Source organism: Onychostruthus taczanowskii, unplaced genomic scaffold (assembly GCF_017590055.1).
Source record: "Onychostruthus taczanowskii isolate IOZ18803 unplaced genomic scaffold, ASM1759005v1 scaffold62, whole genome shotgun sequence".
Taxonomy (NCBI): Eukaryota; Metazoa; Chordata; class Aves; order Passeriformes; family Passeridae; genus Onychostruthus; species Onychostruthus taczanowskii.
In genome coordinates this window covers 4,595,384-4,608,170 of record NW_024503901.1, presented here as the reverse complement: position 1 = coordinate 4,608,170, position 12,787 = coordinate 4,595,384, and the positions used below count along the sequence as shown (strand labels likewise).

Below are 12,787 nucleotides of genomic sequence, written 5' to 3'. Positions count from 1 at the left end.
TCCTCCTATAGGTTTTATCTACTTCTACTGGCTTGACAAAAACTGTGTACAACCCTGCTGCTTTGAAGGCAGCACAGAAATCTTTGCCTGTTGTTTCCACTTCCGTGCTAGACTCTAATGAAGCACAGAAGAAAAAACAGGTAAATTAAATATGCTTCTTTTTAAAATGGACCTAGGTTGGGAACTTGTGACCTAGAGATAGAGCACTATGTATATTCATCTCAAGAATGGTAGATGAAACTTGTTGCAAGATGAAATTCACTATAATGTTTTTTTCCCCCCCCACATATTACAAGAAAATTCAGCATTGTTTTGTTATTTTTCAGTGTATGTTCAGGCAGTGTAAGCAGGTTTAAAACTGTAGAAATTCAAAATGTGAAACACTTTTTCCTGGAATCAGAATCTACACGTTGAGGTATGAATTGTCTGTTGTGAGTGAAAGGGAGTATAGTATAGTCACTGTTCTTCTCTCTTAAACTATTCTGGAGCTGGCCTCTATTCTCAATATATTTTGTACATGTGACCAAAATGGTTTCTTCAAGAGAACTGAGAATTTTATGACTCTGAATTTTCTTGTTTCAAAGCTATAGTTCTTCTGCACCCACTTTTATTTTTACATAGTGCTAGGCTTTCCCTTTTTATATATGTTAGAAAGGAAATGCAACAAAAATGTATTTGGACTTAATAGGTCACTCAGTTGTAGTTTGGCTTGCTTAGAATTTTCAGGAGAGCATAGCAAAACTCCTTCTTCAGGTTTGTTCTTATCATTTGGAGAAACTAAATACAGGACATTGTTTGCCTTACTGTTTTTTAACCACAAATTATGAATGCAAGGTTGCGTACAAACGTAAGTGTTGAAATCAGTATAATTTTTAAAGATTTTGGTCAAGTACTGCTAAATTTCTTTAATTTCTGTCTAATGTGATTTGAACTAGCAGTTTGTAGCTGCATTTGAGTTTTGCCACTGGTCCAGAATTTATAGAAAGCAGTTCTGATTTTGAGATTTCATTTCATGTTTGTCCCCTAACACATACTTTTAGAATTAGAGCCTTTAACTTTCAAGTTAAGATGCTAAATGCCTGTAAAATGGCAAAAACCTTGTAATAAAATTGTTGACTCATCATAAGAGCTATAGAGGTTTTTTTGAGAGAAGACAAATTGTGTCTAAGTGATTGGCTCTTTTTTCATGTGATCTTGTGCTCCTTCCTGCCTTCAGAGATTTCTGTTGTGATATACTAGTACTTGTGGGAAGACATCATTTTGTGGGATTGACTCCCTTCCTTTCCTCCTGTCTCCCTAGCTTTTTTCGCATTCATCCCCTTATCTTACCTTCCCTTTGCCTTCAGAAAAATGATTGCACACTGTATTGAAAAACTAACATTTCATGCAGCAGAATTTGTCAGTGTTTGGGAAGACATACAGAAACTTAACTACTATTTCTTTTTCTATGGCTGCTGTGGATTTACAATCTTTGTATAGGATATTCCACTTGCAGTTGATACCAGTTGGTCATCTTCTGCCTCTCCTCTACTACTCCATTAAATATGTTGATATCAAAGCTCTTAAGGGTTTTCTGTTGTCTAAGACTTCTGTATTTGAGAACAAGAAGCAACTGCTTTCTTTCAAGCACTGTTAGTAGGCACTGAGCACAGCAGGGGTGGCATCTCATCCTGCTTCTCATTCGGAGTCCAGTATTGTCACTTACTGATCAGTTTCAGTTCATTTTGGTTTGCCCATTGCCTGGTCAAGGTTCTTTTGTTGGCAGATGGAGTAGCTGTACTGTTGATTCCCAGTTGGAGCGCTCACATACAAAAGAGGTGCTTTTCTTTGGATGACACTTCAATTTTAGGAAAAAAAAAAAGTTTTCTACTTGTAACGGTTCTGCAGACTGTTGTTTTAATTTATGGGCTTGATTTACAGTTGCTTTCAAAATAGTTGTGCCTCACACATTTAAACACTTGCATGCTTTACCTCTTGAAGTAGTGTAATATGTTGCCTTTCAGCTTTCAGTGGAGTTGCATAAGGTGTTAGTTTATATGTGAGCAATAATTAAGTCTTCCTAGCATAGATGTAACAAAAAAAGATAATTAGATCTTTCTTTATTTTGGTGATATATTATATTCTAAAACATAGTTAGAAATATCAGTACCTTGCATTTCCTGTTACTATTTTTTTCTGTGTTCTTGTAAGTTACTACTGTGGAGTTGTCAGGTATAGTGTATTATTCTGGCATTAATGCTTCAAAGTCTAGAAACTTTCTGTAATCTTTTTATGCTTCTAGGAAGCATTGCGACTTCAACAAGATGTGAGGAAAAAGAAGCAAGAAATCTTGGAGAAGCACATTGAAACACAGAAGGTAAAATACTATCATTAAAGACAGTCATCAATTCAGTTATAAAATCTCAGTTCAATTTAAAATATTTCAGAATTTGTAAGAATGAACAAAAAAAAGGCCTATAAAATAAGCATTCTCTTAGAATGGCATTATCATACTATTTGAGGTTTATAGTTTTAATCTAACTCATCCTGTTAGTTCATTTAAATAAAGCCCTACAAACTTACGCAATTTATGTCCAATTTTAACTGATATTGCCTAATTTGGGAGCAACATGTATACGTTTGGGAGAAGGGAAGGCCTCAGTTCTGTTCGACAAGAGCAGGAGAGAATTATGTAGGAAGTGATGCATGACTGCACTTAGGGTTAGGAAGAGAAAAAAAGCCAAAGTGTCATTTAAGATGAATAAAATTTTGAAATAATTCAAGTGTGTTAAACAAATCTGTCCAAATGAATTGGAAATATCAGATGTTCATTTGAAAATGAATCAGACATTCAGACAAAGATTTTAATTTATACAATATGTTAAAAGTCCTTTGTGTTGATTTGTAGGTCAAAGCAAAAGAAATGCAGTATTTGTTTTTTTCCATTAGTTATAATGACAAGTGGAAAACAGATCTGTATTAGTAGCTGAGTAAAAAGACTTTTCTTTTTCTGAACTGGACAGATGCTGATCTCAAAGCTGGAGAAGAATAAAGCCATGAAGTCAGAAGACAAAGCAGAAATCATGAAAACACTGGAAATTTTGACTAATAGCATTACCAAGTTAAAGGATGAATTAAAAGGTGTATCACCAGTAGGAGGGACTCCTTTAAAAAGCATGAAAACTAAAACTCAGGTACTCAGGTTTTGGTTATTAATTGATAAATTAACATGTTTGTTTCAGAACAATAAAAATAAGTAGTCCCATCAGCAGTATTTAAAATCCAAACTGGTGTATTCTGGAAGAGTTATTTCCTTTTTCAGACTTGGCACAGTTCTGTAACAGCGAAGTCTTCATTAAGACCACTAATAATAAACCTCTAAAGTTTTCATTACACCAGTGTCACTGGCTGCTCTGTGAGTGCTAACTGCTGGTCGTCATTAAATTTCAGAAGCGCTTCTTTTGTCACGTTACTGATGTATTGCAGCACAGTGGGATTTTAGAGACACTGGTTCCAATTTTGAAAATTTGGAAAACCATTATACAGATAATGGATTTTTTCATCTGGTTGCAGTAGATAATCAGTAAATGGGGGTGAATGGACTTGAGGTTGAAGTTGCCAGTTGAATAATCAAGATGGGTTTTTTTTCTTTTAAAGATTCCAGGGGGAAAAAAAAAAAAATCACCTTTCTTTATCAGTGGTGATGCTTGGTTTCCAACTGTCACAAGCACAAAACCTTAATCTCATGACATCCAGCCTTTGCAAAGATTTCATGCTGTTGTTTTGAATCAACATGTGTAAATGTAAAGTGTTTCACAATCCTCTGTAGTTTTTTTATAATTAGCCTTCATTTGTGATGTCACTAAAATGTTTGGGTCCTTCTTCTTCCATTAGAAAAGTTTCACTTTGGATCAGAACTTCAAATTAAGTTTTCATGGTCACATCTTACCCTGCACCTCAGTGGTTGCAGTGAACAGGTGCCTAATTGGGGTTCAGAGATACATTTCTGCTTCATATATATTTTCTGAACTTCAATAATTTTTTTAAGGTACTGTGTCCTGGAAGGTAACTTTTGAGTGCATCAGAGACCAGTCTTTTGTTAGCAAAGGTCTTGTTACTTCCTGTGTTTTTTTACTGTGATCTGAAGAGAACTACCATATTCATGCTTTTGCATCATGACGTTGTAATAAACTTAGATCTTTATCGCAGTACTGATCATAGATTTTGTATTAATTGATAGCTGTACTGCCTTTTTCATCTTTTTTTAGTTCATCTCATCACCATAACATCTTGAATTTTTATTGTATGCATAGAAAGAATTCCATTAGCTTTGGCTTTGCTTGGTAGTCTAAAAGGTTTGACATCACAAAGCTCAGATGAAAGTTTGACCTTGCCATGAAGGCTCCTAAGCTTGTGCTTTGTATGTTTTTGGAGATGGAAGCCCAGTGAAATAAGTAGTATACCTGCAAAGTTGCAGCTTTTTATTGAACAATTATGTCCTTAGTAGAGAATGTGAACTGTGGAACTAACAATATTCATAACAATTTTTTAGATGCAGAAGGAGTTACTTGATACTGAACTGGATTTATACAAGAAGATGCAAGCTGGGGAGGAAGTTACTGAATTAAGAAGAAAATATACAGAACTGCAGCTGGAAGTATGTTTGTGTCTTCTTTTGTAGCAATTAACTTTTAATCAAATATTTTCCTTTATGTTTATTAGCTTGCATATTGTATAATGAACTATTTTTATCCAGTGTGCACTATTAAGTTGCGTGTAGATGGAGACATTTATCTATAATGTTTTAAAAAAACACTTTCTCTTCTGCAGTGGAATTGAGAAATAGTGTTGTCTCTAATTGCAGTTGCTAATCTGTTTAAATTCTGTAGCTATTTAGATGACATGATATTTTATAGATTTGTGGGTATTAATGCTTTCTTGAGAATGTGGAGTGTTTTTAAATTGTTGCCTGAAGGTCGTTTTGTGTTTGACCCAGAAAAGTTAAGAAATACTGCCTAATCTTTTGTTTCTAAGTGTTAGCATCCTTTTAATGAGATTAATCAAAAAGCCCGAGGTGCCAAAAGTAATATTATCAGAGTGTTAGTTTCAAGAGGAGAACTTAACAGAAGCAAATACAGTGTTTGAAGAAGTATTCAATATGTAGAAACACGATTTTTTCTTTAAGTATTTAATTTGAAAAAAAATTGAGATGGCTGTACAAAATTCTTCATATGTGTGTCTAATTTTGAGAAATGTGAATACTGGTAGTTATTCTGTGTTATATTGCACTTTCTTGCAGTATGTACTTGAATCACTTGATAATCTTACTTCTTTTTACTGTTAAGCAGGGCTGCTGTGTCGCTTAAATTGCTCTTGAAGCTTGGTCATGTCTTACGTATACTGCATATGAATACAGCACCCATACGTGCAGCCAAGTTGCATTAAATCCTTACTTTAAAACTAAGTTGTTATGCAGCTTTGGTAATTGTGAAAATAGTTTTGCTAATAAATCAAGCCAATTGAATAGAGATGATACAAAAGCTTATGTTAACAGTATATTTTCTGATAGTGAGTAATGCTATATAAGTGTACTAAAAGCTTGTTTATAAATTCTGCATCTCAGAAAATAAGTGAATTGAATGACATGTAAAATAGGAGAAGTAGGTGCACATTTAAGATAAAGTTATATCATAGCTAAGTGCACTAATCCTTCTTCATCTCTAAGTCTGTTTTTATTTTGAGTTAGGTAAAAAAGAGCTCTTTCAGGACAGTAATATTTAAATGACTTTTCTGAATCCTTTAGCAAATACCAACAGAAGTAGATGAAGAAAAACAGGGTCATCAGTAATGCACACTTATGTTTCAGGGAACAGCATGAAATATATCCCCTGTACAGATTACAAGAGGGATATGAGGTTTTTTTTTCCCCCTTGGTGTTTGTTTGATTCTTCAGAATTAAAAATTATTTTAAAAACTTGTATTTACACAGTGTGCTTGTGACTTTGACTCCCACAATATTTAATGTGTTGTTTCTTTGACTCATAACATGTTTTTCTGTTCCAGGTGACCCTGACTTTACTGAAAGAAAATCCAAATAGTTTACAGCTTGTTTGTTGAGTTAGCATGCCCTGAATTACTCATTTAAACATTTTTAGATGATTAAAAAACCACAAACAAAGAACAAAACTGGAAAAACCCAAACACCTCAGCATTATGTTTATAAAAAACTAAACAGCAAACTAGATACTGTTGTAAATTTATCTGAATAATTTAATGAATAAATCCATAAGAAAATTATCTCTTCATGGGTGGCATCACTGATATGGATTAAAGTAGTGCCATTGCTGCTTGAGTTTGTAAACACTGTAGGTTTTATTAAAAGTGTGGTGATTTGATTCCTATGGCAGATCTATTTGAGTTCAAAAAGATGTATTTTCTTGCTGCAAACATTGAAATTAGATACCTGAAAGTGGTCTTTCAAAGCTTAAAGTAACTTTTTGAAATTATGTTTTAAATGACTGTCCCTGTCATCGGCCTTTTGATTGTTCATGAAGATCATGTGCTAGTTCTTTAGGTGTACACAGATACTGTGGAAATGGCAGTTTTTGACTACCTAGAGCCAAGTGTTCGTTGAATACTTTGTCCTTGGAGATGCCTCTTAGAAGCCTTTGTTCGCATCTCACAATTCTGTGGCCAAAAGCTCTTAGCCTGCAATAATTCTGGTCAGAATAAAGGTCTTGCCTAAACTTCAGAGACAAACGGATAAAGAGACTAATTAAGCAGTTGGACACCATATCAAGAAATTTTGATAATGAAATTTCAGTTATGCAGCAGTTGTTTTTTCCTATGAGGAGTTAATCTTCACAGATAAGGGCTCTTTTGATACCTGGTTTTGATTTCCCAGTTCTGTCCTATTATTGGTCTGGTAATAAATGACCTTTAGATAATCAGCTTTTGAATGTTACTTAAATGTTCACCTTCTGGTATTTTAATTATTTATTTTAAGACCTGCAAACTGCTCTTTCTGGGGCTTTCTTGGGGATGTGTTTTTAGGAAACATCAGAATATGTGTTTGTTAATTCTATCTAAACATGTAGACGGTGAATTTTAATCTGTCACTGTTATGTGTAAACATCTTAGGCTGCCAAGCGAGGGATTCTCTCTTCAGTGCGCGGCAGAGGGGTTCACGCGAGAGGCCGGGGTGCATCGCGTAGCCGAGGCAGAGGAATCCGGGGCCGGGGCAGAGGCAGAGGCGTTCCTGTGCACGCGGTGGTGGATCATCGGCCCAGGGCTCTGGAGATCTCCGCGTTCACCGAAAGTGACCGAGAAGATCTTCTGCCTCATTTTGCGGTATGTCACAATTGCACTCTTTTTTTTCCCTTTGGATGACATCCTTCCATTGGATGACTTGTTCTCTCCTGATTCAGTTCATCTGGAAATACTATGTAGGAATTAATCTTTAGCATGATATGCAGAGGATGCATTAGGAAAAGGTAAAACAGGAAAAATACACTGTTGCTTCAACTAGTTGTAGCTGTAATCACATGGCATTTACAAGGCTTTTTTTTTTTTTTCTTAAAAAGACAAACAGGTTGTAATATTTACTTGCTCAGGACAAATGTAAATTTTTTACAGTTTTTTTAGGTACAGAAAAATAAAATAACTGAAGGAATGGTGAGAACAAAGTTTGATTTATTGCCAAACTTTCAGTACCTGAAGTCATTCTGTCTTTGTTGAAGTACCTTAACAAGTGCTTAATGAAAATTTTCTTCAAACATTTTTCAGTGTTTTTGCCCAACTTTCTGAATTTAAGAGTCAGAGCGAAAAATTGTGCAGTCATATATACATTTTGAAAAGGCATCCAAACATTTCTGTATAATCATATACTTAAGCTTAAGAAGTCAGATATTTTTCTACTTTTTTTTCTGTTTTCAGTCTAAAAAATGATAAATGGACATACATAATTTTTAGCAAATTTTTCTTTGCAAATATAATAGTAAAAAATTAACATAAATTTATAAAACCCCATATCCTCCATTAAAAAAAAAAGAGTACAATAAAAGCAAATTTTTTTATTTTGTGGAATAACTGATAAGAATATAATGGGAATCTCCCATCTGTGCCACCCTCCGCTGTAATTGTTTGGGGTTTTTTCCCCAACATTTAATTGCCGTGGTCCTCTCTGAAAGGAGAAGTCCAGGAGACAGTTAGTCCACTAAATTCTACTCCAGTCAGTGTACTTAATATTTCCTGTCAGGCAGTCATGCAGGAAGCTTTAAAAACAAAACAAGAAAAAAAATCAAACAAGGGCCTGTCTCTCTTTTTATGGGACATTGACTATCTTTAACAAGCCAAAATATTAATCAAAAAGAACCTGAGAAACATGAACAAATATAATTCCATTCACAGTGTTAGTAGGATATCACTGAGAAAAAAAATTAATTATTTCATTTTGCAGGTTGCAAATTTGCTGTTTTAAACTTGCTTCAGATTCCATTGGAAATGCTCTGAGCTGTATTTCTGGTTTTGTGATGTGATGCAGCCCTCTGCACATGAGCAGTGCAGTTCACTTACACAGATGTGGTTTTTTGGTTGGTCTTAGCAGCTTACAGTGATGGCAGCGTCAAAGGTAGCAGTACCATCGCAGCCATTACAGGAACAGATAAGTCATGTTATTAAGATGCTGAAACACAGTTAAGTTTTCAAACTTTTTCGGCAGTTCCTGTAGAAATACTTCTGAGGAAGAGTTTCATAATAGGCTAATGTAATTGTTTCAAGATCCCTTCTTTCTAATCAGAAGAGAAATACTACAGCAGAGCAGCCTATTTCTATAATAGTTTTACCTCATACCTATAGGAATTGGGAAATCCAGAGACAAGAGCACTTTGGTTTAGAAGTGCAAGTACAAGTAACTGCATTCTTGGCTAGGACTAGTTCTCTGGCATTAAGGCATTAAGACTGTGAAGTATACACTGTTCCAGTTTTCTGCTTTTTTTTTTTTTTTATTTAATGACATTTTATTTAGTACTGAATTTTTAGGGGTGGGAGAACTATTTTACTAAACTTTTTTTTTTGTTTGTTTATTTATCAAAAGCAATATGGTGAAATTGAAGATTGCCAGATAGATGACTCTTCTCTCCATGCGGTGATTACTTTTAAAACAAGAGCAGAAGCTGAAGCTGTGAGTACAGTCTTTCTTGAAAATACACTGTGGCATTCAAATACTTTCTGTTTATGTTACACTACTGTATTTGATTAAATGTAATACTGTTAACCATTTTAAAACTATTGACACAAAAGTGTAAATCCAACAAAAGTGTCAGAACTGAATCGTACTGAAATACTTAAGAAATTAAGTTCATAGCAAAGCGAGGTGCAGGATGTTAGAGGGAAATTAAGAGAAACACTTAGGAATTTATATTTAGGTGTCTTGGTTTATCTTCATTTAGTTGCTAGGTTTTTTCACCTGAAGACTTGGTACCCTCATAGTCTACCTGGAATTTCACTGACATCCTGCACAGTCAACCTGTATACTTACTTGGGGATCAGTTTGGTTTACCTTTGTCTGAAAACCCGTGGTAGTGTAAATGGGATTTTATGTGGTTCTTTTTTTTTCCCCTTTTAGAAATTTATTTTTAGAAATTTATTTTTAGAAATTTATGGAATATTTTTGGAAATTTATGGAAGCATATTTTTAGGAATTTGTGGAATTACAGAAGCATAGAGTTGCAGAAGTAACTAACAGAAACTAAAATCCAGAATTGACTGAAGTTATAATTCAGTATATTACATATGGATCATTAGAATTTCATACATTTGGCTCAGCAATACTCCTGCCTTATTTGGTTCATGATATAGGCATATAATATAGGTATATTATGTGATCCTGAACAAATTTATGAACACAGTTGTTCTACAATTTTTTTTTCTTCTTTAAAATCCTTGTGTCACTGTTGGGATGGAATATTCCTGAAAATAGTAGGGACTACAGAAAGAGTGGATTCATATTTGCAGTATGGTTGTATGGAAAGATTTCAGTTTATGTTTATATTTTGCACACATTTTATCTTGTGGAGTTTACCTGAACACAGTTTTCATACCTGGCCAGACTATTCTCTTGTTCATCTTGAGACACCAGTGAGGTGATAGAAAAAACTGCTATTTACAATGCACATTAACCACTGGGGACAATAGTTTTGAACACTTAGAGTATCATTTATGGCTAGATATTTTGATATCCATGTGCCAAAGATGTTTTACAGAAACACAGAATTCTGTTTTGTTTGTGAAACTCATAGCTATAGGAATGATGAGCACTAACTGTATGGAGATAGTATTTATTCTGTAAAAAAGGAGATACAGTTAATGGTACATGGTGTATACTGACTGATAGGGGAAAAACAGTTTTGTACAGCTGTGTTGAAGGAACGCAGTTCAACAGTGAACAAAAATTCTGTTCAAAGATAAAAGCTGCTGCAATTAGTATATTCAAAATGAATTGAATTAAAGCTGGGATTTTAGTTCTGGTGCTTCCTGGTATTGGCCACTTCCTTTTGCAGTTTCATATTTGACATTGTAGTTTACGTAAGAAATACTCTTAAGTGTGGCGAGAAAGTTACGCTTCCCTGAAAAGAAAAATAGGTCACCTAGAACAATAATCCGTTTTTGTGGACTATCCAGATAAAGTCTTTACTTCTCCCAGATGGAGTATGATTCAGTGCAAGGATCAGGATCAGAATTCATGATCAATGTTTGAGATGTCCATATTTTAGTGAGCATTAAAACATGTAATTGTCAGCTTTGTGTTTGATTAGACTTTGTGTCTAATTTCACCTTCATTTTTAATGAAGATTTCATGAAAACTGGGTTCAGTCAAATCTAGGAAAATTTGTATTTTCTTTAGGATATTTTACATATTAAATGTATTTCCATTGGCATCCCTGTGTTTACAACTAAAGCATTAAGATTGGTAATTTGAGAAGTTGTAGAAGGTAATCATTAAAAACCTCTGCGTAGTCAAATTGTGAGGTAAACGCAGCTAATATTGTACCTTCTTAAGTGAAAATAGGCCTAGGCTTTATGATCATATATGTTCTAGCCTAGAAGGAAGAGGAAGATTCCCTGTTGTAAAACATTGCATTTTTATGTAGTAGTAATTTCTTCCAAAGATTACAAGTTATTTCTGGGCCTAAATGTCACTTATAAGTACTTCTGAAAATTCTAGTTGTGTGACATTGTGATGAGACCATGGACAAAAAGCTCCTGAGCTGCATTTTAATAAGCATAGAATCTTTTAAATTTATCATAAATTTATATGTACAGATTTAAAATTTATACCTGGGGACTTTAATATCACACAATTCATGTTCAGATGTCATTGAACATGTAATTGTTTCTACATTTCACATTATGCTGTACTTTCAGATTGTACTATAAATCTTTTGTGACCATGACGGTTATTTCGGAATGTTGCTAATGCTGATTTATGCTCATTCATGTTACTTTAATTCGAACGTAGTATTTCTAAAGCAGCCACTTAATGCAGCTGGTACTTAGAAAGACATGAATATCCCATAAGTTAAAAATTTTTACATTTCAGTTATAGCTTTACAGGAAGTGGAACGTTTTCCAGTAGATTAAATTGTAATCACAAAGGGGCTTTTTTTCAGTTGTTTGGTTGTTGGGTTTTTAAAAACAGGTTAAATCATTTGTAGGGATGTCTTACTTCTTCCACTAAGTTATGCATTAACAGTTTTGTGTCTGTCTTTGAAAGGTGAGGAACTCAGCAAAATAATAGTTAAAAACCAGGAAGGTGTTGGTTCAGTATGTTACCCACATTACCAAAATGATTTATGGTTTTCTAAGCTTGTTTTCTTCTGAGTGTATTTTCATAATTTTCCTTAAAAGATGTATTGAATTGCGTGTGCAGTGAATGAAGTTGTTTCATTTAACCTAGTAACAGTACTTCAATATGAATGTATTGCAACTTAGGCTTTCTTTTGTAAAGTCACATGTCACTAAGATAGTTAAACTTGTTTTAGGCTGCAATTCATGGATCTCGTTTCAAAGGACAAGAGCTAAAGTTGGCATGGAACAAGCCTGTTGCTAGTATGTCAGCTATTGAAACAGAAGAAGCTGAACCTGATGAAGAAGAAGTAAGCTTGCTTTTTCTTTATTTTTTATTTTAATTTTTCTAAGATTAAATAATACAGCTTTTTCAAAGCTAAAGCAAATGAATCTGTGGATTCATACTTTTACTTTTTAATCTAACATTTTGATATCAGAAAGTAGATTTCTGTATATTTCTTGGGGTTTAGGGTATTGGAAGTCTAGATATTTTGCTTTTGCTTGCAGAAATATTTCATTTCTTAGATAACAAAAAACTGTAGAGGATATATCTAGAAAATGAAAGGCACAGGTTTGAACTTGAATGAGAGAGATTGTTGATTTTGTCCAAAACATGGGTTTGTGCCATCTCGTTTTGGCCCTAATTTCTTAGAGCATCATATTTTAAACTCTAATTTTCCATTATAGATATGGCTGAGAGAGATATAGATATGGTTGAAAGAGTAATTCAGAGCATTTTCGGACTTCACTCAAACATCTAAAGTACCCTTTCTAAGTGTTACTTCGTCCTGGTCCATAAGAGATACTAAAGCCGTGTCTAAATAATTGGTTAATGTAGGAGTAGTGGGGCAATATGCATTGATGCAATCTAACTCATTACACTCAAAATACCTAGGTTTGTGAATTCAGAAAAATAAATGTCACCTGGGGATAAAGTCAAGCAATCTTTTTCCAAATTTAT

The 12,787-nt window shown here is 34.1% G+C and overlaps 1 protein-coding gene across 5 annotated transcripts in view; it reads left to right on the top strand.

Moving 5' to 3' along the window:
• Positions 1-12,787, top strand: part of RBM26 (RNA binding motif protein 26) — a 47,979-nt gene that overhangs the window by 31,662 nt on the left and 3,530 nt on the right. For 4 of the 5 annotated variants that reach the window (XM_041419922.1, XM_041419919.1, XM_041419923.1 and 1 more), the window contains exons 15-21: positions 12-140; positions 2,282-2,356; positions 3,003-3,173; positions 4,532-4,636; positions 7,120-7,329; positions 9,074-9,160; positions 12,021-12,134. In XM_041419922.1, the coding sequence (XP_041275856.1) occupies positions 12-140; positions 2,282-2,356; positions 3,003-3,173; positions 4,532-4,636; positions 7,120-7,329; positions 9,074-9,160; positions 12,021-12,134 (891 nt within the window). The remainder of the gene's footprint in view (positions 1-11; positions 141-2,281; positions 2,357-3,002; positions 3,174-4,531; positions 4,637-7,119; positions 7,330-9,073; positions 9,161-12,020; positions 12,135-12,787) is intronic. The other variant, XM_041419924.1, reaches the window with a different exon arrangement.